The following is a 24,733-nucleotide window of genomic DNA, read 5'->3' on the forward strand; positions in this document are numbered from 1 at the left end:
TATCCTGGGTAACGTGACGCGGACCGGGTTGCACCCTTTTATTAATCCGTAGAATCGGTTTGACCGGACCGGGTTTGGAGTTGCGACCTTGAAGCCGAGGCGGAGGAGGTGTGTTTAAATATTTATTATGAGGTTCCCGAGCCGAGAAGGCTTTGACGGGTGATTCTATTGGAGAGAGGGTAAGGCGGCGAAGCGAGGGAGGAGAAGCGGAGCCCTCCAGGTACGATCCTTTTCTTATGAAATTAGGGTTTCTTTTTAGCTGAAAGGTTTATGGTTTGAAGGCATCGTTGTCGGTTATTACTGCTGGTTTTTTTATGGACTTCAGACGATCGAGTTTTGGGAGGATTAGGGATTGAATTGTTTGATCTAGATCTAAGGAACATATTTTTCTAGTAAGGTTCTTGTTTTTGTTCAATCGATGTGCTTAGAATTTCTTGTGTACAATTTTTGTTAGTTTATCTGTATCGGTACTTCTTTTGTTTTATTTATTCTTGTTTTAGTTTGATTCCATCAAAGCCGCGGACACTAACTAGATGTATGGGAGCGTCCATTTAATTAATTTTGTAGATTCTGTTTGATTTGAAAGCAAAATAAGACAAAAAAATTCTGATAGGAGGTGTTTGTAAGAAATAGGAAAATCCATTTGGTATAAAATTTGTTTTGGGATTGAATACATCATCAGCCTTATGCTCTGTGCTGAGTAGAGAGTCAAATAGCACAGGCCGTGGAGGCATCTGTCGTAGGAGAAGACTGCGACGTTTATCTTGTTTCAAAAACTACCACGGGACAGCTTAATGTCAGATTATAAAGCGTTTCTAAATTTAAGTGAAGCAGTTGTCAGCATGAGGTTTGGGAAGACTAGGCAAACTTGGAGCAGGGAGGAGTTAGATTTGGTGAAGTTGGAAGTTTGAAGGTCATGGTCATATTTATTTCAAAGATCCTTCTAATCTTTTTATTCATGAGGGACTGGTGAAGTGGTTCATGGTACTATTTAGTGTATTAGAAAGGAAAGACTGGGGCTGCATTGTGGATTAAGAAGGGTTAGTATGCATATTTTGTGGATGGTGACTCATATTAGATGACACATCTTAAATTTTTTGGTGGTAGATCACATCTACATGACAGTAATCTGGTTGGATGTTCATTTGGTGTTTTTTTCCTGATAGGAATGTTTTAGTCACAATAATATCATTCGAATTCCTAGTCATTGAGATGGATTTTGATCAGAAGTGTTATAATGTGTATGCATACCCAATATGAGCATGTTTAATTTAATAGCATACTTTTTCGTTATTTAAAATTGCAGCATGAGTTGGTGGAAGTAACAAGGGACTTCTAGATTTTATGCCGTGGGAGAATTAGATCAAGTGTGAGGTTGACGAAAACATACCTGGCAAATAGTAGTCTGGTATGGAAGAATGATTAGCAATAAATTGAGGCCTTAATTGTCTTGGAAGTTGTAACTACACCACTTTGCAATCACTTGATGTTATGTAAAGATATATGGAACTGTGGGATTTGGGGGCTTCCTACAGGCTTCTTGCTTGTTTCTTTTATGCTTTGTAAATTTAAACATGAAGGTTTAATTAACTATTTTGTTTCCAGACACCACTAATCTTATAGCAACTCTTTCCGGAGACAATGTTCCATACCCATTTCATCACAGAGATATTTCTTAAATCATTTGTAATTTCCAGAGTTATCCTTCTTTCTGGTTCACTAGTAGGCTTCTTGAATTGCTTTACCAGATGCAGAGGTTCCAACACTGGAAGTTGTAAGTTCCTATATTGACTTAAAATAGGGAAGTTTGTATATGGGATATGAGGTTGTGTTGAGAAGCAGGAGATGCCATTGGTCATACAATTGTCTACTCTAGTGATCTAGCGATGGAATCAATAAGTGGATGACTCGAGGCTTTTGAGTTTAGTGGCGGAGAGTGATTAACTTATTGATATGATATCCACCACATTACAAAATTCATTGTGAACCAAATTAACTCTCTTTGTTAGTTTGTGAAATGATATTTTATAATCCGCAAAGCAACTGTAAAACATGATTAATCTCCTAAAACATTCTTAATTTGACATACTATAGGATCAAAAATCATAACTCTTAAGACACAAATTACTTTGAACTATGAAGATTTTACCAAACCAACTGAGGAATTAAGTCAAAAAAAATTCATGTGGGTATAATATGTTTTAATCATGCCTTATTGTTTGACATGTTATCCATTTTGCATCACCAATCTCAGTATCTTACAGTTACATAGAGTCTTTACCAAATCTTGGTAGGATCCACTTTAAGGCGAGTCTACTGCATTATTTTGGCATTTTGTCATAGATGGCCACAAATCTTAATTGTATTTTTTTTTTTTTTCAGAGATGGAAATTTTGTTTTTAGTGTGTTGGCTTCTTTCTTGTGTCCCTAAGCTTCTGATCTCTTGGTCATCCATCCTTGTTCTCTTTGCTCATCCTTAAGTGTGGCAATGTGGCAGATCATTTAAGAAACACTTTATCATGTCCCATCCCTATTGATGAATTTTATTGTCTCTTGTATGATTGGCCTCTCTCTCTCTTGTGAATTTTTTTTTTTTGTGTAGAAGGGATGTACTATTCTAATATCTTGATAGACATTCTTGCAAGGGCATGCCCTGAATGAATCAAAATTCTTTAATTCCTTTCTTCAGCCTATGCTGGAGTTTTGTCTTGCTCTTATTTGGGTGATTACACACACACACATATAACATTGAAGTTTTGTGATTGTAGCAAAAACAACAGCAACTTTTAAAGGATTTAGATTTTTCAATAGCATCAATCTGTTTTATGGTGGGGAGAGTGAATCAAAGGATTTAAATGTATCTGTGGTGGTTTCTGGGCTTTGTTTAAGTGTAATTGAGATTAATAATGGGAATGACAGGACTCTTATTTGTTGCATTTTTCAAAATCAGATCACCAGTTGAGGTGAGGAGGAGGTCGGGATAATGGATGGTTTGGATGACTAGTTTGATGGAGTTCTGCCTTTGGGATTATCAATGATGTAATTGTTATTACTTAAATAGAAATATTTAGGAGTCTTGGTTTGTATGCAAGTACAATTTTGTAGTGCAATGTGAACTTTTTTGCATTAGTTTTAACTCAATTATGAAGTGATTTGCTGGGAGGGGAGAGTGATGGAAATATGATGCAGAAGCTGTTAAACCAGTTTTCTCCAGATTGAGGCAAGAGAAAAATCCTAACCCTAAAATTATTTAGCATCTTTAACATTGTGGAGCAGACGCCAATTTACTATAGAGAAACTAGTTCAGTATGGTAGATTTGAATTGAATAATTTTACAAGAATATGGTAAACTTTTTGCCTGACATATGCTGTTAAGGTCTAATTTAGTTGATGCACTGTTACTTTTCTGTTTAATGTTTCCTAGGACTATAAGATATGTGATACAGATGACCCGTAAAGAGGGCTGTAGCAATTGCTGATAGCTCTCCTCATGAGGAGGTAGGATTTAGATGAATTTGACCTTTTTTGTGTTTTAAATTGTGACATATTATGGTTATACTCGAGATTTTAAATTCCGTGGGACAAGTGTATCCTAGTTTCTCCACAGAATGGAACGGTCCGCTGTCCCACCCGTCAAGTTCAGAACCTCTGCTGTGTGAGCTTTGCATCGCAAAGGGCTATGCATATTTGAATAGGCAACATATTGCCCATCTCGGAAATGGACAGCTATAACCTATCGTGTTGGTATGTCCCTCTGCAGTGCAAAACACTCACCGCAGAGGATCCTAGCTTCCCTTTGTATCTCTCCCCTTCTTCTTTCCTTTATTTTAGTTGTTTGTTTTTTTCTTCTTTCCTTCCTTTTTTCGTTCTTTTCGTCCTTTCTTTTTCTTTCTTTCCTTCCCTTTTTTTTCTTTTTTCCCTTTTGTTTTATTTCTTTCCTTTTTTGCATTCTTTCCTTCCTTTTCTTTTCTCTTTTTCGTCTTCTTGCCTTTCTTTCTATCCTCTTTCTTTTCTTTCCCCGTTTGGATTGGTTTTTGAGTCCCCCTCTCTGGTCCGGTTTTTTCATAGGAACAAGTTGGGATGGCCAGGGCATCTCCTATCTTGCTAGAATTTGAAACATTGGTTATACTAATTGTGCTTTGTCTACCTTTTGGTTAGAGAAACTTCCCTTCTCAGAGAAACTTGCCCTGGATAGGATTATGATAAAATAAAGCCATATACATGACCTGAGAATTCACCTTTTCTAATTCTAGAACTGCGTTTGAAGTTGAGTAAACTTGTTAGTGGTAGTCCGGTAGATTTAGTTGTTTTCTAGAATAGATGAATATTGTAAAATTAGGACATGTTACATTCTTGAAGCATTGACCTGGATGCAAAGAACATACTACAGCTGCTTAGTCAAACTCTAGTCTAAAAAGAGCATAGTGATGTACTCCTGCGTCCTTTTGGATGATCATCTTTTTTTACAAAAACTTTTCTCATAACCAGATACAATTATGATAGCTTATTTCTTTTTGCAGTGAAATAAGGTAATAAATGACAAGATATATTTTGCATTGCCTTGTCTCGTTGAAATTTAATCGAGTCTTTGAACAAAGTTTGTTTGTCATGTTCTTTTCATGACTACTTCGAATTTCATTTCAAAATTCCTAAAAAGGGTCTGCTAGAATAAAAAAATGTCCCTTTGGCAAGTAGATGACTATAACTTTAGCACAGGTAGCTCTGTAACAATACAAAGAACATGAAGCACCATATTGCAAGGATAATAGAGATCTGTTGTCATGTTCTTTAAACTTCTAATCAGATGGGTTGACACCTGAGGGCATGTTACAGATTTCTCATATGAACTTTGCAAATAACATGAATATATGTGTTTTTAGTGGCTGACATTTCTTTCTATTTTATCTAGCTATATGAGCATCGTATTATTGCAGATAGAGCTACACCTTGAAGCTTGGGAGTTGGAGGTATAATGTTGCCACATGCACTCTATTAAAACCTTCCTCTTTTGATGGTTGCAGGTACTATTGTTCTTCTGGAAATTTGCTAAAATGGGCCACGCAGAGGTTGGGATGCCCTTGCAATCAAAATCACCAGAACATCCAGCTATTAGCCAAAATTTGGCTGCAGCAGGTCCAACACCTGATTCAAAGCCAAGGAAGAAGATCTGTTGTGCCTGCCCGGACACAAAGAGGCTGAGAGATGAATGCATTGTGCAGCATGGCGAGGCTGCATGTGAGAAATGGATTCAAGCCCATAAACAATGCCTTCGGGCTGAGGGGTTTAAGGTTTGATGCTTCATAGGACATTTGGAGTCAGCAGTCTTTTCACACCTGTGATTTAGGCTCCATATGCTTTCTATACCGAGTTAAAATAATTGACCTTCTCATGAAGATTCATGAATAAAAATGGCGAAATGTACTCGAGTGCCATTTTCTCAGAAGATGTTTGATTATTATTTTGCATTCTCATTTAAGTTATTTGATTTTTGTTACAGAATATGCAAACAAACTTTTGACTTCAGCTTAGAATATACTTACAGATGTCCCTTAAACCTCCTCTTTTCTAGAGTGATATTAGGATCTGTCAGGGTAAGATCATTGCTAATTGATTTAATTTTCATTAATTCATCTTGTGTGTAGCGGTGGATGTAATATCATTGTTAAATGTTTGCATTGCTGTTGCGTTGCATCTAGTAGGATACTCTTTTGTGGCTGTGATGATTCCAAGTATGCTGTGCGACGGTTCCTAAAAGTTTTATACAGTTGCTTTACGAACGTTCGTATGCCAAAACTTCTGGATGTCAATGGTCTGCTGCTGTCTTAGCCTGTACTTTGTGTTGAAATTCCTGACCTTATTAGCTTGCGCATCATCTCTTTTTGCTACATTCGTGCAGGCTTATTTATGCAGGCAAGCAGCTTGCAGATGATAAGCCTGCCAAGGATTACAACGTCGAGGGTGTTTTCCGTCCGCCATCTTGTCCTTGCTCTGAGGGGCGGTCTTTAGTAATAATCATTCAAGATGTGCCTAAAACTACAAGGAAGCTGAGTATTACGTATGGATTTAATATTTTTTATTCAAGAGAGCTCTCCTAAATTATCAGATTGCTATCCAAAATGACAGAATGTTGATCCTGATAACAGTAGTCCCTTGCATGGGATTTGTGCATCCCAAAGTTTTCACTGTTAAATCTCAAATATACTTGCCTTATTGTGCTAAATTATGTACTCTTACTGTTATTCCCTTCCAATGCAATGCAGGAGGAATATGTTTGTGCTTTTAAGGCTGTAGATACAAATATATAGATTCTGGTGACTAAAATTTGTTTGGCTCCTGAAAAAAAGATTAAGGAACAAGATAGGGAAAAACGACTTTCCCCTATATAAAGAAACTTTTCTGCCAATTTAGGATATAAAATCAATTTTAAGAAGCTATAGCATTTTTATTACTACCTGCAAAGCAAAAGGTGTGAATCGTAGTAAACTAGTATGATGACTGATCATACCATATCAATGTCATCTACATGGTGTCTCAACAAAAATCCTTGTCCTAGGAATGGTTATGACTGAAAAACCTAATATCATCCGGTAGAATAGGATGGAAACTATAACTTAGAATTTTATCCAAAAAAAACTAGCCAAAAGGTATTGTTTTAATTTCTTAGTTAGTTATGTATAAAAATTTAAAATCTATCTAGTGCATAACTAATAACTAATGTTGGATTAATCAATACATACTCCTATTTTAGTCTCAGCATCCTCATTAGATTAGGAGGATTTAAATTCATCCAAATCCAATTACAAATTCTAAGATCCATTAATCAACCCAAATAAGCTTATTATATCTTCTACCATGTGAGTCATAAATTAAATCCGCTCTAATACCATTTGCAACAATCTAGAATTACATCCAAAAAAAATCTTCTCAAAAAATATTATACTAAACTTTTTTAACCTATATAAATAGCTAAGATCTATCCGGTGCAACAGCTAATATAGGACTAAATTCATACCTACCTTGTAAAAACAGTGGCTGGCCATAATACACCAGCCCCCGCAATTATCGATGTACCTAGAAAGTTGAGAGAGCTGAGATAGCCCACCATTGCGGACTTTGTGAGATGTTATTTCTATTGAGATACATAATATCCTAGTTTGAGAGACAGAGAGAGAGAGAGAGAGAGAGAGAGAGAGAGAGATTAACCTCACAATGGTACTTCAAAAACACTGAGTTGAAGAGACTAATAATACAAAAGCAGCGTACATTTTTAACCGCTCAAACCCCTTCCCAGTCCTTATGGAGGGGATGAGGAAAAAAATTCGAGCATTTGCTAAAACGCATGGAACCATCTCATCAGCTGAAACACATCCCCATTTTTCTATACAAAGGACGAACTTCCAACCCAAAACTATACTCACGAAACAGAGTATCTCCTTTGCCTTGACGAAGTCCCAGATGATTTAGCTTCTCCCAGCTTTGCGGAGGTCGGAGGGCTTTGAGAACTCCCCGATGTCTCGCTACTTTTGTTCTCCCTATGCCCTTTCCCAACCCAGAACTTGTCAAGTATCCTCCTTGATCGAGACTGCAGCAATAATCCACCACCCTTGTCCTTGCTATCCCTACTACTCTTCTTTCCCTTGTCACTCCAACACTCCTCTTCTACCTTCAAGTTCCCTAGCTGTTTCTTTGCAGAGGTAAGGTTCTCTGGCGCTGGTCTCTTCCAAAACTCTTCCACATTTGCTCTGGACCCCGTCCGGCCATGCAAGGTGTCATTGGTTGAAGCTGTTAGGCCACTAGCTGTTGCCCTCATCTGTTCAAAGAAGAGGACCTGCACCACCACTCTAAGAGGTAGCCGCTCATTTTGTGCTGCATGCAAGCAAGCATCTGTTGAGAGCTTCTTGACATCCATCAGACTACAAATCCTCTTCTTCTCCGCTTTACTCAGGCTTGGATGCTCCTGTGTATTGTCACCATATCAGATTATGAAGATCGGCTTCAATAATTTTAGAAAGTGATAAGGGGGTGGGTTCACAAGGTGGCAGGAATTTTTCAAAAAACCTGCTGTCCTGTGATTTTCTTCTTCTATTTTTAAAAATCTTTACAATAATGCTGAAGAAGTGGTATGATGCAGAGCAGATCTTCATTGTGTTATTCCTGACAGCATGGTGGCCGAAGTGAAGAGTCACTTAAAACAGGAATGCAGGCTAATGAAGACAAGTTCAGGCTCTGCAGCCACTTCTCAAGGTTTTTATTTTAGTACTGAAAAAATGAAAAGAAAAAAAAATGTGGACATGATCATCTAATGTGAAATAACAACAGTACATCATCGAGACTAGTACTCCTATGAAGTTTTTACTCAAGGAGCACTAAGTAATGAAATGGGTGAAATTTATGAAGACACATCACAGAGTAAATTAACAAGATCACATTGCTGAAACCAAGAATGATGGATCTTGAAGAATGATGATGAACATGCAAGCAAGGATCACTTGATCAAAATTAACTACGTACTTTTAAAACTACAAATTGATCATGACTGAAGGATAAAAAGGGGAAAAAGAACATTATTAATATCAAAAGATACTGCTTAAAAATAACTGTAGTTGTGGCAAATTAATTAAGCAGAAAAACTGTTTACTGAGAATTTTTGAGAGGAAGAAAAAAAAAACAACAGATAACTTGGCAAAGAAAATATGAAAACTGCGAATAATTGATCATCACTTTATACAACATGAACTAGTAACTGCTACAAGGCACAACCGAATATATATATATATATAACTTAAGCAACAATAGGTAGCCATAGAATTTTCAAGAACATACCTTCAAATAGATATCGATGGCTGTGTAGAGTCCATCATGGATTGGTCTTGCTGCCTCTGGAACTGACATAGAAAGATCAACGAAGCTAGAAATTGACAGATCTGGATCACTGGCTATTTCAGCAAGATAACAGTCGATCAATTTTCCCAAAGTCAACAAAGATTCATGTTCTAGATCAATTTCATGCATCCTATTTTCACTCCTTTCCACGAAATCAGTATTGTGAGTGCTCCCAACCTGCAGCAGAAATCTACTGACCAGGCTTCGCACCAGATCAACATCATAAATAGTGTCACCAAGAGATTTTGCCGGAATCAGAAGGTCCTTTACAGAAGCTTTGTGCAATTGCACACTAATACGGTTCATCAACTCTTCCTTCAATAGATCCCCAGCTCCAACCAAGATAACAACTTTTAGCAATTTTAAAAGGAATCTACAGGAACAAGCTGAACCTTTATCTGATGGCAACAGCCAGATGATGGTTTCTACAAGAGTCCTGTTCCTTTTGGTGTAGTCATCAGCAACCAGGGCATCATAAGAATCAGGCAACCATCTAACTGCATAAGTCTTGAGGGCTTCTCCTATCACATCAGAAGAGATTCTTCCTCTAGACTTCACAGCAACCATTACTCGCTTGTAAAGATCAACATCGAGTTCACATATATCCTCAATCCACCAATGCTTGGGAACAACATGCTTTGTTTGTTGGGATTCAATTATCTCACCTGAAGCTGCTAATTTCTTGCTACAGGTATAGGACCAGTTTACATTAGCAGGGTCAACAGATGCTTTGGAAGCAATGGAATCTATGCATCTTCCAACCACCTCAAGTTCCTCAGACCAGGGCAGCAATGACTTTGTGGTCTGTAGAACAATGATGGAGTCTTTCCAGCTACGGAACACACTGGAGTTCAGGAAAACCTCGATTTTGAATATCAAATTACCTTTTTCAATATCTTCAGTCATCTCTAGGTACTCTGCTGCACATCTAGCAGCACCAACATTGTAGGCATTGAGAATTACAGTCATGCCATAGCAGAATTTAGCACATATTTCAAAGGCTTTTGGACCACCAGGAAAATCATGCATGAAGACTTCATCAATGCTGTCCTCACTAGCCTTGAGGATCAATCTCTGTAACCGGTGGCTCTTGGATAGAAGAGGGAACTGCATATAGAAATAATAAGTCCCACAGCTTCAATTGCTGTTGTGCAAATATGGCTCAATATCATGTCAAAAAGACAGAAATAACAAACAAAACATGGTAAAACAGCGCAAATATGGATCAAGGTCATGTCAAAAGACAAATAACAAAAGAAACATGGCAAAACAGCAAGATCAATAGAGACGGGTAAAAAAAAAGGAACTGAAGAAGAAGAAGAAGATAGGAGCAAATAAGAACACAGGCCCCATAGGTGGATGATGAAATTGATGATATTAAAAAAAAAAAGGGGGAAAAAAAAGAATGATGAGCTTTCTGCAAGGATGCAAGAAAGGGGACCTTCGATGTAGACTTGTTAAACATCTTTCCATAAACAGAGGAATGAAAATTCCATCATTAAAAATGCAACTCAACTGAGTAATACATTTTTATTAAAAAAAAACTTTTAGTGCTTTTTATCATTATTTGTAGCCTCCCTGTTTGGACAAGTTCAAAAGAGACTAGGCCAGGTATCTAGTTTTGCTCTGCAGCCTTATAAGGGGATTAAAGATAATTAAACAAAAGCAAATGTAAGTGTACAGATATATAAGTACATGCTCAGAGCATGCTCAATAAAATTGCAAATATTGTAAGTGCTAATTCAATTTACTATTTGAAAGGACAGGGAATGACCTTGTGCAAATAAAATCTCAATTCACCAACATGTATAATGACATCTGTTGCCAGCTCGGATACAACATACCTGCACCAGCCATCAAACTTGAGATATATATGTATGTATTATCAGAAACAAGAAATAAACCATTATTCTAAATTGATTGCAATTAGATACTAAATGATTTGGAATAATATTTCTGAATTGTGCATCCAATATATAGATATACTGTCAAGATATAAACCATTATTCTAAATTGATTGAAAGTAGATACTAAATGATTTGGGATGATATTTCGGAATTGTGCTTCCAATATATAGATATACTATCAAGATATAAACCATTATTCTAAATTGATTGAAAGTAGATACTAAATGATTTGGGATGATATTTCTGAATTGTGCTTCCAATATATAGATATACTATCCTATCACAAATGAACTTCTTACCATCTTCCAGCCAGGTTGCCTTCAGAGGGGCCCAGACAAGAGTTCAAAACAATGAAAGTTGAAGTGAATGATGTGTATCGATAAGCCAAGGAAATGCTATAAAAGAAGCTATCTCATTTCCCACATATATGGGACACACAAAATTCCGCTTGCACTTGTATGACTATTTATTGATGGATTAATTTTTAACTTGTTCTCATTAATCGAAAAAGTCATTTCTATCTAAAGCTTCTCTAACTACAAGCAATTGTATGTATCACCAGTTCATTGAGTATAATAATGGGAGGCCTAACTTCTAGTACCTCTGATTTCACTTTTTTTTTAAAAAAAAAGATCCACAACTATGAAAACAGCTAAATCAGGTAGCGGCATATGTGAACTACTTACTGATGGAAAGCCAGCAAATTAGCAGTCACTTGAGTTCTTGATTTACAAAAGAACTGCTGTATCTAGTTCTAGAAAGATGTTTGAGAAAGGTGTTGGAAAAAAGACTACTTCGCTTTATTTGATTTGAGAAAGATGATCGAGAATGATGTTGTCATGTGAACCACTGTCATGCCCGTCCAGTGAATGATTTGGCATTTCTTTCATACAGTCTCAGTAAATGGGTCTCCGAGCAATATCTAATCTGCTCTCGACAGGACACATTGTGTAACACCAAATTATTGGCTTCAAGACCAAGATGCACTTCTGTTTTTAACTCCCAAACCTTAGTTTTAACATCACAACCATTACGTAAATGTCAAGCTCCTATTCAGATCAGTGTTGCTCTGTCAAATTATGTTCGCGCACTTCATATATCGGCACTACTTGTGCACTCTTCTATCACAAGAAAATCACCTGTCAGTCATGTTCTTACAATTATTCTATCATTCATCCTTACGTATGCAGCATTGCAGCAGCTCAAACAGTGGAAACATGCAAGAAACATCTGCTCCTGCTTCCCAAGAAACCAATCTGGATCAGGCTTGTGACCAAGAAATATCAAGGGACAGAGAAAAGAAGTGGAGAATGCAAAGGGGAGTAGCTTAGCGGCTAGTCAGGGGGGAAAGAGGAGCTGCATATCTTTTATAATGCTTTCATCTCTACCATGCCAAGTTACAAACACAAAAGACCAGAGAAATGGCAAGCACGGACCAATTCGTCTTGGAAAAATTTAGGTCCTAAAAGAGACAGCAGACAGGAACAAGAGGATTTTCCAGCACCACAAATATTCAAGAAAGTAGCGGCGGACAGAATACAAGGTGGCAAAGAACTCTTCATCAAGTCTAGCCAGATTCGAAATTTCAAAAGCACCTACTCTTCCACTTTGATGAGATATATTGGATTGTAAAGTCTCTCCTTTTCTTATTTTCCGCGCCTTTTTTTTGTAAAGAAAATCCCATTTTTCAAAAACATTTAGTAAAATCCATGGAGCAAGAAGCCATAGAAAACAGGGAGCAACAGCAATGTGCTCTCTGTTTCATGGCCACCTTCCATAGAGAGAACTGTTTGAATCTAAAAACTCCGTATAATTAACCGAAAGAACACCCCTGCGACCAGGAACGGAAAAAACAGTGCCTCTCCCATCCCGAGCAAAGCAGCATAACCACAGAAGAAGGGGGAAAAAAAACTAGTTGTATTGCTTGCATTTCACCCTAACTCTAACCCCATAATCTTAAAAGCGAAATGTTCTAAGAGAATTAAATAACACATGCAGCATTTTAGATATACTGGTTACAGAAAAAAAGAAAACGTTAGAAATCAAAACGACCAAGCAATAGCTAAATCTCATTCAAAAATTATTTTTATTTTAAAGAATCCACCATGCGGGAAGAAAGAGCAGAGATCAAAGAACAAGCACATAACCAAGCCTCACCTGTCGTTGCTCCCGTCCGACTGGAATGCTTCAGGCTTCGATCCCAGCTTCATAAACTTCATCTCTTCCCCTTACTCAAACCCCCACCCCCCAATCCCTCACCTCACTTCCTCTCAAGCCCACTCCACCATACCGCTCTTCACTGTCCACTTAAATCCCTGTTTCCCCGCGTCCGTACGCCGGCCAAGGCCAAGCCTCCCTCCTAGCCCTCGCTTCTCAGCTCTTTCCTCCTCCTAGCACTTAAAACGCAACAGGGCAAGGAAGCGGAATTAATTGCTCGCTACCGCGACCTCTGTCTCTCTCTTCTCTAATCTTCTTGTCTCGGAGATGATGACCTCCTCGTCGTCGTCGTGGTCGTTGTAGTTGAGAGTCATAAAGAGGGGGGAGGGTGGTGAACTTATCGCATCGTGTTATGATGAGGGTTTATCTCGCTGCCTTGCTTGCTCTATTATTTTTTTTTCTTTTTTTCTTTTGTTATATCAATTATCGTTATTATGGTTGGTTGTTTCGCTGCTGCATGCCTGCTTGTTTTTCTCGCATCCAAGAAGAGTAGGATTTTGCGGGAAGCCGTGCGCCCAGAGAGACAGAAAGAGACGTCGCTTTCGGTGGTGCGGCGCTTCTCTCTCCTTCTCTCACTCACTCTCAATGAAAATCTACGGCGGTGGGATGTTGGATCGGCCGGAAGTGGGGGACCAGGATGATTTCCTGCCGCTAACTTTTTAAAATATTACATTTTTCTTATCCTGGAATGTTTACATATTGCCCTAGATTAATGTTTCTACACTGCTACACGCTAAAGGATAAATGTGACGTCAAAAATAAAAATTTTATTTCCATTTTTCAGATTTTTGACAGTAAAAAATATATTATGTTTATTTTTTAAAACAATAATCTCTCCAGCGTCACCACCAACTGTAATATCTTCTTGCACCACCAGATCTCCACTGAGAATAAGAATAAGAAATCCACAGGAGCGACTTCTAAGGGAACAACAACGAGGGGATGCTCTCATTCTCAAAGGATGTCAGGCTAAGAAAGTGTGGCCAACGACTGAGGCAACACCAAGAGGAGATGCTTGATCATGTTCAGACCGGGAGCCATGGCTTCTCCGGACGATACCAGCGTTGCTTGCTGGATTTCCGCCTCCGATGCCTCCATGTACTCTAGCCTCATCACCCCACCCGACACTCCGCTGCTTCAGATAGCCATCTCCGACGATGGTGACACCCAGATCCACTATCCCGGCAAGGTCAGATCCCTAATCCAAAAGAAGGCTTCCACCCCATGGCCCTCCTCACCTGCTCCTAGTTCGCCATCTTGATGCTCGAGAAAGTTGCAGCCAAGCACAGCTCATGTGACGTATTCGTCGGCGCCGACCACGATCTATGGGTAGAACTCACGGAGGATCTTCCAGCCGGCAGTGATAGAGTTGAGCAGGTGGAAGGGAAGGAAGAAGTTGACGGAATGGAGGAAGGGGTAGGCGAGAGGTGCGACGGACGGCAACGCTCTCCACGCCAGCGGTGAAAATTATTCACTTCCATGTTTTTAAAAAATCATAAAAAAAATATTTAAAAAATAAAAAATAAAGTAATTAAATATTTTTATATTAAATTTTATATTTTTTTTAAAAAAATATCAAATAGGCTCTACATAATTAATCCGTGCTGGTGTAAGATGCAGGTCCAGTTCTGACTCCTTGCTTGCTGAGCCCCAATCAAGTCTCTGTTCACGTTGGCTTTTGATCGAATTTATATTCAACATACTCAGGTGTACCAACCAAAAGAATTGACTTGATATGGGATTATATCCTCAACATACTTCAGCTAGGCTTCCATCCTATGTTTCGCTGGAAAAAAAAACTTTCAAGATTTAGATTTCATTTTTTGAGTTTCTTTTTTTTCCTTCTAAATGGATTATTTGTTGAGGTCTAATTAGGTTAGTCATTGATTTATGATGTCAATACTTAATCCAGTTATAAATTTAATCTTGATACGGAACCCATGGCCAGATTACATTGAGCGGTTGACAAAATTGGGTTGTATACAGATTGAATCTTAATCCACCCAATTCACATGCAAGCTTGCTATTATTCTGGAGTTTGCCCACCTTAACAATTCATGATGGGTGCATTTCTTTTATTGTTCATTATAATAATTTAAAATTGCACTAAGAAAAGTCACTTGTCTGCTGTAAAGCTTTTCTGTTGTTCCATCATTTAGGACATCAGTACTACTCCAAAAGATTGCCACAATGCACCATAATTGAATTTTTTGAATGTTTTTTTCTGAGCTTTTACTGTATTTCTTATTTCGATATTTTATTGACACAATCTCATAAGATATCTCTATCTCGACCACTAGACTAATAATACATATATTCTGTTTATTTTTATTTGGTGAAAAATAGAAGGGGAGAAGGGACGAATCCATCCGCATAGCAGCCCCCACTGGACCCTCCTTCCACCAGAGAATGTTCGATGTGGGTCGCAAGTTTCCACGTGCCCTTCTTGACCCATGGGCTCCTCTCACTGGGATCAACACCCACGTGTGAGTACGTCACCTTAGCACCACCGAGGCTACCAGCAGACCAATAAGCCCTTCCAGTCCACGTATCCGAGCAGGGAGCATCTGGTCTCCTCAATTTAATCGACGCCCGCGCATTTCGAACTTGGAACCACGGGGTTGGAAGTAAGGCCTAGCTCCACTGAGATACCACCTCAGTGGCTTCATTTTCTTTTGTATTTATCAATGCGCTATAATAAACAATTAAAATTAGAGATGGGAAAATGTGATGATGATAAATTGAGTATTTTGAGCGACAAATATGCTTTTATATTCACAAAATCTTCCATAATATTCCTAGCCATCTCAATCACAAGACAAATAGTCTATCGTGAGCATTCTGCTTCATTCCTAGTCAATGCACTGTAATGGACAAAACCAATTCATCTGAAGGCCAAGAATAGAGAAAATGATGATAATGAGCAGTTAGGTATTCCGAGCAACCAATATGTTTTTGTAATTTCTTTCACAAAGTCTTCCATAATAGTTCCACCTGAAGCACGAAAAATAATGCCGCGCATGTTGGTATTCCATTTGTATTCTGTCCCCATCCTTGCACCTTGATGATTAAAAAAGCACATTTAAATTTCAGGGATGGACCCAAAAAAAAGAATATGATGGTCATAAATTGGTGTTTACTTCTACTAACTTTATTTTTGCTACTAGAAAGAAGATTAATACTAACTAAATATTCTACAGTATTCTTTTTTTTAATATATTAAATAGTAGTCAACTAGGAGCGTTCGCAGCTGCATTCGCTACATGTTATATCTTTTAAGAGGTCAAAATACGAAAATGAACCATGCTCACTTACTAATTATACTGGATCTTTTTTGTGGAAATGAATATTTTTTCTGAGTTTTTAGATATTTTATATTATAATTTCTAAAAAAATATATTTTAGATTAATAAATTTGATTTATTTAAAAAAAATTCAAGCACATTTGGATGAGAACACTCACATATGTAGGGGAACCAACCCACAATTTTTTGCTGCCAAAATTGGCGTCGCACAATTCAAGGCTGCATCAACAAAAATCAGACAAGTACGGTAAGCTCCAGCCGCTACCACCAATGGAAGGAATGGGCCGCAAATGAGGCTACTCAGTCAACCGCTGTTCGCTTTTTTATAGACATGTGTAGCCCACGAGAGACCATCATCGTCTAAAAATCTGCGAACATCGCATAGCAACAGGCTCGAAGGTGAATCTTTCTTCGCGCGAAAGATGCCAACCCGATACCTGTGCCCTACGGGCCGGCGGTGGCATGCATCGTTGTGAGCTTTGTTAATGGGAGGACCGGAAGTTAATTGATTTGTTAATTGGCAGTAGGGGGATTGGATTTGAACAACCATTATTCTGAGCTCACCATCTATAGTTTCAATCATAGTTCTTGATTGTAGGAATCATCTTCCTCATGCCAAACCCGGTGAGAAGATCTCATCATCATGAAAAACTACAAGAAAATGTGTGCTGATTGGTGCAACATCAATTTCCTACTAAACTTTTAGTGCAGAGACACTGTTCAGCACATGCTGACATGCCTGCTATCAGCGAATCAACGCATCGTCCATGAACCCTTGGAGGTGATTAGGAACATGAAATGAAGCAGGCTGATCGGTATTTTTTGTATTGTTTTGTGGAGCGTGGCTTCATGAGAGAATGACCGGTCTCTTTGGCCCTATCAGATGAAGTCAAACATAGCCTACTGATCTAGATCTACGTAATTAAAATATGTTAGAATTTCTGAAGCATGTGAGCGGCATTACTTTCCACTAAAATTATTTGAACAGCATACTTTACCGTTATTCTCTTTTTGGTCCAACTTCTGCAACCCGACGCAAAAATATGACATAAAATAAAGAGATTATCTACCTTGTTAAATGGAGCCTGAGTATGCTGGTACTCATCATTCTCAGTTGTCTTCTCTTGCACAATCTCGCTGCTGCAATCCAAAAATTTCAGACAAGAACTGCAACTTCTGGTATCTCACGCTATTCGGATGTGATCAAATTGATTATTTCAATACGGGACTTTTGGTTTTCTCTATTTTCTCTGTTTTATATATATATATATATTGCTAAGAGAAAAAAGGGCAGAAAGGGGTGGGAAGAACCTCACCCGCATAGCAACTTCCACTGGGCCCCCTCTTTGCTGGAGAATGTTCGATACAGATAGACAAGTTTTACTCATATCCTTCTTATCCGCGGAGGAGCCTTACTAATATGGCAGCCCCTTTCACGTGTGAGTACGTTACATGCACCAGCACCATCTAAGTACCGGCAGACCAGATGGTGACTCCATTGGGCAAACCATGCGGAAGGCATCCGGCCTCCGCATTTAATCGACGCCCGCGCATTTCGAACCTGAGCCACTTCAGTGGAATCTTAGCCCCGTTCCAACCGTGCTACCACCTCGGTGATGTTATATTACTTTTTTGTAATCTAATCTGTTAACTCTTTGTAACTTTTTTTCTTCTTCTTTTGTAATTATTTCTATATTTCGATAAAAACTGAGCGGCTGTTTTACTGGCCGGCCTAAAAAAAAATTATGGGGCACTTGTGGTTGCTAGAAATCGGAAGATGCCTTTAGAAGTTACGTGCATGCATTTGAAAGGAGAAGAAAAAGTACCTACATCCCAACGAAACAAAAATAGCCTCCCTCTTTATACAAACTTGCATCAAGAATACGTATCACATGAAGGGTAGACTTTACCCATACGCGTGTAAGAATTAACCATTATCTAATAAAGAGACATTCCACCGCTAAAATTGGGTTCTAGTCACATCATTGAGGCTCCTTTCATAATATCATTTTCATACCACTCGGTTTGGAAATTCGAATCAAACAACCTATTCCTGACTGACTAGTGTCTGCTCCTACCGGTGCAATGTAGTTTTCATTGGCTCGTTTGGTCCTCAAGTGAACAGGTTCAAATTGCATCAGGTGTAAAAAGGGGGGCAAAGTACACAGGGAAGTATTGTTGTAGGTAAATTGTTAGGCATTCACATAGTTATGTCAGGAGATATAACCGATTGATACAATTGCCTCCTTATATACCCAACCCACGCCTAGAGGCCCCATTACTTCTGGTTCTCTTGCAGTGATCTTGTCTAATTTATATTATAAATGCACAAGTATACCTTCACTTACACTTCTGTCTTGGTGCAATGGTAAGGCTGCTCCGTCATGATTTGAAGGTTACGAATCTAAAAACAGGAACAATCTTTTCATACCTAAGGTAAGACTCTGTAGATCTATGCCCTTTTCTTAAGTTGTAAGGTGAAGCAAGATTAATGGCAAAATACTTGAGTAGGTTATTCTCAAAATCGTGTACTCGAGCAGAACCTCAACTACTCTCCGGGGTTAACTGCATTTGGCGAATATTAGGAAGAGCATTTGAGTGCCTTTTTCAGTAGATATCGCATATGTTTCTCTTTATATTTCTATCGAGATGCACCTTGTAAGACAAGATGGCCCAGAGAAGCATATTAATTGTACTATATGACATGTTTTATTTGCATGCATGCCTCTGTCTCCAAGCATGCATATATTGAACGTTGCAAGATCTAGAAAGGAGTAGAAAGCAAAAATTTACTGTTCTTTTGTTCTTATTGCTGAGTAGGTTGCAAAATACTCCAAAAGACGACATCATTTCTAGAGCCGACAGCGAGAGAAAGTCATGAAAGTGCCAACTTACCAAACTGGTGAAGTCCTAGGTAATTGTATCAAATGACCTGGAATAAAATCCTAACTTCCCTGACTTTATGAAGGTTTAGATGGTATTTGGAAGAGGGTTTCTTTCTACTAAAAAAAGTAAAAAAAAAAACCACATTAAAAAATATAATCCATCAAGATAACTACCACGAACAGTTCATGCATTTACTAATTCAAGCAAACATAACAATTATATCCAAATGCCCAGTCGCTTGAATGAAAGGCAATGGAACTTCAACAGCTTGAGTACGTCTAGGTTTCATAGATAAACACTTCGCCCACAATCAAATTAGACTGATGACATGGATCTAATGGAATTGCGCTAACTTTAAATAGATGATAGTAAAAAACTGGTCAATACTTCACCTCTAACTTATTAAACAGTTTTGATTCAAACCCCTGATTTCATTATATGCGAGAGGATATACCACTAAGTGCTTGAATATACACGCTTCTGCTAAATGAAATGTCATCATCCAAAAATGAATTTCTTGTGCTGGACCCCTTCTCTCGGCAAATATTTTAAACAGTTGGACTCGAAGATTGTGTGTTTGTGCAGTAAAGGTACAAGTTTGTGGGCATAATAATCGTTGTGATGATTTACGACAATGTCATTAATAAAACATATACAATTATGGACCCCACGAGATTAGCATCGTAAACAGTAACCAACAAGTTTCACTCATTTTGTCAAAAGATTTGACTGAATTATATTAGTCTGGATGTAGTCCAACATGATTCATCAAGCCCCTTTCTCCTCCATGAAAGTTAATTATAGGATAATGCCGTAATTGACTTAGTCATACATATCATGCAGACTCCAACCAGACCCAATATTTGTCTAAATTCCTCATGTAGACCTAAACCCTTCCCAATGATTTACATGCAGCGGGACCTTTCTGACTTTAGTAAATCAAATTTAGATCCAAGAATATTGGTTGTTTTCTAATTTATTAACCGGGTATATGGAGAGAGACAACTCGGTCAAAAAAAAAAAAAACCCTAAGGAGTCTAAAATGAGTTGATATATAAATATATATATATATACATATATATATAATATAGTACAATTAACCAGGTTGCATGTCATAAAAGCAAAGGCCATCCAAATGATTTAGGTGGATTTTTAGAATTAAAATTTAAATTTATACTATTTAAAATTTAAAAATTTTTAAATTATAGATTTTTAATATGTGGTTTGATATGAAGCTGAGATGAAGTTATGGAAACGCTTTCCTCTATCCGTCCTCCTAACTTGGTTCTAATCTTTTTCCAATGGCACGGAAGCCTGGACGGTATAAACGTGGGCATGGCATGCAACTCCCCTAGGCTTCTTTTCCGACTTCCCAACGCCAAAACAACCCGGGTCTCAACGCCATCCGAGGCCGTATTCGAGTGGTCCGCGGTTCCAGAGTCTTAAGACCTTCGTTTTTTGGGCAATTCGATGCATAGGGAGGGATGCAGTACGCTGTGCGTGCCGCCTGGGAAACCGGGTCGACTGAACCAGCTCGAATTGCTCAGGCACGGGTTCTGTCTTGCTGGCTAATCGTGCTCGGAGTTTTCATCATTTCAAGTCGCAAGGTTTTATCTTGCAGCTCACAGTTTTGCTCCATTATCCCAGGCTGTATGAAACGTTATATTTTCTAAGATTGTGGTCAATGATATCATACATCCATGCAATTTTTTCATCCTTCCTTTACAACCTTAAATGTGCTTCTTTATCACAACAAGACCAGTGCTGTAGATTGGCAATTAACCACTTCTTTTTTGGACCCTCTCAAAATGCAAATTTTAGAGCTGCAAATTATTTTCTAGACTGACTCACTCATTTGTACATCTGCTTTCGAAAGCCTTACTTCGACTTCATTCTACTCTGGGCTATCCCCTATTCCTGATGGCACTTATATTGGTTGCTGCGAACATAGACTAGATCTTGAATCCTTCCTAAGATGATGGCATACCCACTCTTATCCTTAAAAGAGTTCTACTCTTCCAACATTATTCCATAGTTTTGAATTCTCTTATTGGCTAATTTGCATCATGTAAGCCATTTAGGCCAAGTCCGGCAGAGAGAGAAGGATATCAATCTTTTAAATACATAGATGACCTATATATCCATGTTAAGTTTTTTAATTTTAATTTTAATTTTTGCAAGGAGACCTATCCATCTTAATTAGATGCGCTTGAGGCCTAAGCATTTTATAAGGTTTTCAACATCTTTGTATCTAGTTTTGTCCACTGTAGACTTACTGGCAATAGTCATGCCATGCAGGGGACCGTCAATATGCGGCCGCTACGTTGGATGTCAACAAAATATGGTTTATTCAGTACCAAGCAGGATCCAACACCTCTTGTTAGCCCCACTTGATCATGAGGTTGCAAAACATCACATTTAAAGACATGAATACAATGATACAACAAAGCAATTTGCGCGGGTGAGCATCCGCGAGCTTTGATGCATTCCAGAATGCATGCAAACCTGCCTAATTGTGTCCTTGGACAATTTAAGACCGCATTGCTCATGAACCTGACCACACTCATGAACCCTACTTCATGTTGCCAAACCAACAAAGTAGGCAAGTGGTTGGCAATTCTACAGGTGTCATCCGAGGAAAGCAAACAAACAAACAGGTAGAAAGCTGAGGTTTGAAACAAGACCACCATCACTGAAGCATGCCTTCCTTGGGTCACTCTCTATATGAAAAGGAAGAAAAGGATAGGGAGCTAAAAGGTTGAACAGAGAGGAAGGATCCTTAACCACTGGAGAGGGCAGGAGAGCCTAGTTTATGGGCTACACAATTGTTAGTTCACACGTAATGGCTTCATCCGGACCACTTTGGATGCAACGAACTGTTGCATGATAAAGCCTTTTTTCCTTTTTTTTCTTCTTTCACCACCCTTTTGACCTATAGTTGAATGATTGAATAGTTTGTCTCGGAATATATGTATGTCCCAAATTGAAAGGGATCAGGATCAGTATTAATGCCAGTAGCCTATTAACTATGGCCTATGCAAGGGAAAAGGGAATGACAAGTTGGAAGGAGAAAAAGAGATGAGCATGGATTCCATTATCATGCAGCCGCTTTTCCTAGTCACCTTTGGAAAATACTATGTCATGCAACAAATGATAAGTTCAAGGATTAATATGCAGGACCGAGGCATCGAGTACATGACTCTTTCTGGCGTAAGGTGGCAACTACTAATTATATCTCCATCCTGAAATTATATGGACTTTTTCTTTGATGCAAAATATTATAAGGACCTGTATATCGATATCAAAGTGACTACGTGCAAGCAAAGCAAACCAAGTAGCATCTATCTAATTAATCCATGTCGAAACTATAGTATATATACAAGGCGTGACTTGTATCCACCCGGTTACAGGATTGGACATTATATATAGCTACTGGCCTATTTGGTAAGCTGGAGTTTATGTTTTAACTGGAAAAAATAAAAATCAAGATAGCGTGCAGCCTCTGGGACAAGCCATTAGCTTGTTGGAATCACTGCACCTGCATGTGTTTGATTGTGATACATATGATGGGATACTGAAACTTGCTGAAAAAAACCGAGGTGAGCAGAGATCTTGAAAGCTCATTTAATTTGAATGAGTTGGCCTAACTACCAGGAAATGTGATGATTTCTTAGGTATCGAAGAATTAAGGATAGTTCGTAATTAAAAGTTACTCATTCACTTCTCATCAATTGACCCTGCAACTTACCAAACGATCGACATCGACGTAGCCCTTCGATCGCACTATAACGGTGCAAATGCTAATAGAACGCTCCATTTCATTCTCGAATCTTGTTTAACATAACTAACCACAGTAAAAACTAGTACAAGTGGCTCATTTCTTTGTGTTCTTATGCATTTTATGCTGTTAGAGTCCCACTCATATCTACATTGTTGTTTGTACGTATCATTGCGTCTCTTCCCGTGAGATTCTCCCAAAAAGATGCTCTCGAGTCACCTGTGGTACCTCTTCTTTTATTTAGGGGTATCAACCAAGAAGAAAGTGTTTAGAAAAATTGATCATGGCTAAGAATGTCATGCCGAGTATATATGATCAAAACATGGCCCCAACTGAGCTGGACCCGGGCCGAGAGAGAGAGAGAGAGAGAGAGAGAGAGAGAATCAAGTGGCTATATGGCATGCATTCATGGCGTGAGGAGTTACTTATGATATTGCCATATGAACTCATGGGTCCAAAGTTTCAACCGAGTACTAGATTGATGGAATGATGGGCAATCATGCATCTCCATCTGCCAAGGAAAGTTGTGAGTGGATTATAAAAAACAAAAGGGCTTGCTTTTCTTGTGATGCTTCCTAGTTATCATGAGCTTTTTGAGGACCACACAACTCCTCCCTTTCTCATTATTAGATCTATGCACATAAGGAAACCCTACATATTTTTTCATTAGGTATATTGGATGCATGACTCCAACAGGACACCACCCTTGCCGTGTCTTAAAAGCTGCTAATATAGGGGTGCAACATGAGCTGGTTTATCTAAACCTAATCCCACCAGAACTTTAATCTGGTCTGAGTCAGGCCATCATATTTAACTTAGGCCACACTTGGGTTGCGCATGTCAGCAAATCTTAGTCAGGTTTCACTTGAAGTCCCAAGCAACAAGATTGAAAGCAACTTCATCAAATTTATATAACAACCACTACAGGAAAACTGAGCTATCCCGGCGCTTTTTTCGACCTATAGCGACGCTTATAAGCGTCGGCTAAAGTACCGCCGACGCAATCTAAAGCGTCGCCAAAGCGTCGATTATACCAGAGTGGCAAAATTTTTTGCCGACGCAATAACCCGACGGTATGAAATTCTCACTGTTTACGTCCTGGTTTTCGCCGACGCTATTTAGCGTCGAAAATTTACCAAATATAGGGGCCTCTTTGACTGGGAGAAGCTACACTCTTTACCAAATATAGGGGCTTGCAATCAGATTTCTGAACATGGTCTTCTTCCTGAGCTTGGATTGGAATCTGCTCTGGGGATGTGCCAAGTTTTTCATCTGTTGTCGATGAAGTGTTTTGAGTCTGAGAAAGGTGCATCAGGTCCTCCTTTTCCTATTACAAGTCACCTCCCTGTGTCTTATAATATGCCCCCTCTTTCTCACCTAGTCTCTCTTCCAACTAGTCATCAAGGAATAAAGGCTGGAGTTAGCTCACCTAAGTGGGAAGGAGTACAGCAATCTCAAATCAATAACATTGTAAATGTTTCTGCTGGCCTTACAAGTTCAAGCAATTCAATGTCTCTATCAAACAATTTGAAGGGCTCTTACGTTGTAACAGTGTTACAAATTCCCTCCCCTCTTCAAGCCCAGCAAGGAACTCTTCTATTGAAAATTTTTCAGCTTCAAAGTCTGATCAGGAATTGAGCTCTCTGAAGTCTCCACATTTGGCTGAGGTTGGCCGATTTTCTTCTATGGATGACAATCAAGCAAGATTGGTGCATGAATCTCCAAAAGAGCTTGGTATGATTGATGGGAGTCGACCA

General features: G+C 38.6%; 2 protein-coding genes across 2 annotated transcripts; one reads left to right on the top strand and one right to left on the bottom strand.

Moving 5' to 3' along the window:
* Nucleotides 1–187: 187 nt before the first annotated feature.
* LOC103717196 (cytochrome c oxidase copper chaperone 1-like) lies at nucleotides 188–5,777 on the top strand. The gene is made up of 2 exons (XM_017845207.3): nucleotides 188–220; nucleotides 5,022–5,777. The coding sequence occupies exon 2, from the start codon at nucleotides 5,052–5,054 to the stop codon at nucleotides 5,292–5,294; it is 243 nt and encodes an 80-aa protein (XP_017700696.2). The 5' UTR covers nucleotides 188–220; nucleotides 5,022–5,051; the 3' UTR covers nucleotides 5,295–5,777.
* A 1,417-nt stretch (nucleotides 5,778–7,194) lies between these two features.
* LOC103717194 (BTB/POZ domain-containing protein NPY1-like) lies at nucleotides 7,195–13,176 on the bottom strand. Its single transcript, XM_008805486.4, has 4 exons — nucleotides 12,948–13,176; nucleotides 10,658–10,727; nucleotides 8,824–9,990; nucleotides 7,195–7,957 (listed from the first exon to the last, which is right to left on the bottom strand). Exons 1-4 carry the CDS (start codon nucleotides 13,007–13,009, stop codon nucleotides 7,415–7,417), a joined length of 1,842 nt encoding a protein of 613 aa, XP_008803708.2. The 5' UTR covers nucleotides 13,010–13,176; the 3' UTR covers nucleotides 7,195–7,414.
* Between the last annotated feature and the right edge of the window lie 11,557 nt (nucleotides 13,177–24,733).

Source organism: Phoenix dactylifera, chromosome 1 (assembly GCF_009389715.1).
Source record: "Phoenix dactylifera cultivar Barhee BC4 chromosome 1, palm_55x_up_171113_PBpolish2nd_filt_p, whole genome shotgun sequence".
Lineage (NCBI taxonomy): Eukaryota > Viridiplantae > Streptophyta > Magnoliopsida > Arecales > Arecaceae > Phoenix > Phoenix dactylifera.

Bases quoted from the DNA above. Each gene is read 5' to 3' on its own strand.
- LOC103717196 (XM_017845207.3), top strand. From the start codon at position 5,052: ATGGGCCACGCAGAGGTTGGGATGCCCTTGCAATCAAAATCACCAGAA.
- LOC103717194 (XM_008805486.4), bottom strand. From the start codon at position 13,009: ATGAAGTTTATGAAGCTGGGATCGAAGCCTGAAGCATTCCAGTCGGAC. The intron at 10,728-12,947 runs GTGAGGCTTGGT...TGGCTGGTGCAG, and splicing joins TCGGACGGGAGCAACGACAG to GTATGTTGTATCCGAGCTGG. The intron at 7,958-8,823 runs GTATGTTCTTGA...GACAATACACAG, and splicing joins CCATCGATATCTATTTGAAG to GAGCATCCAAGCCTGAGTAA.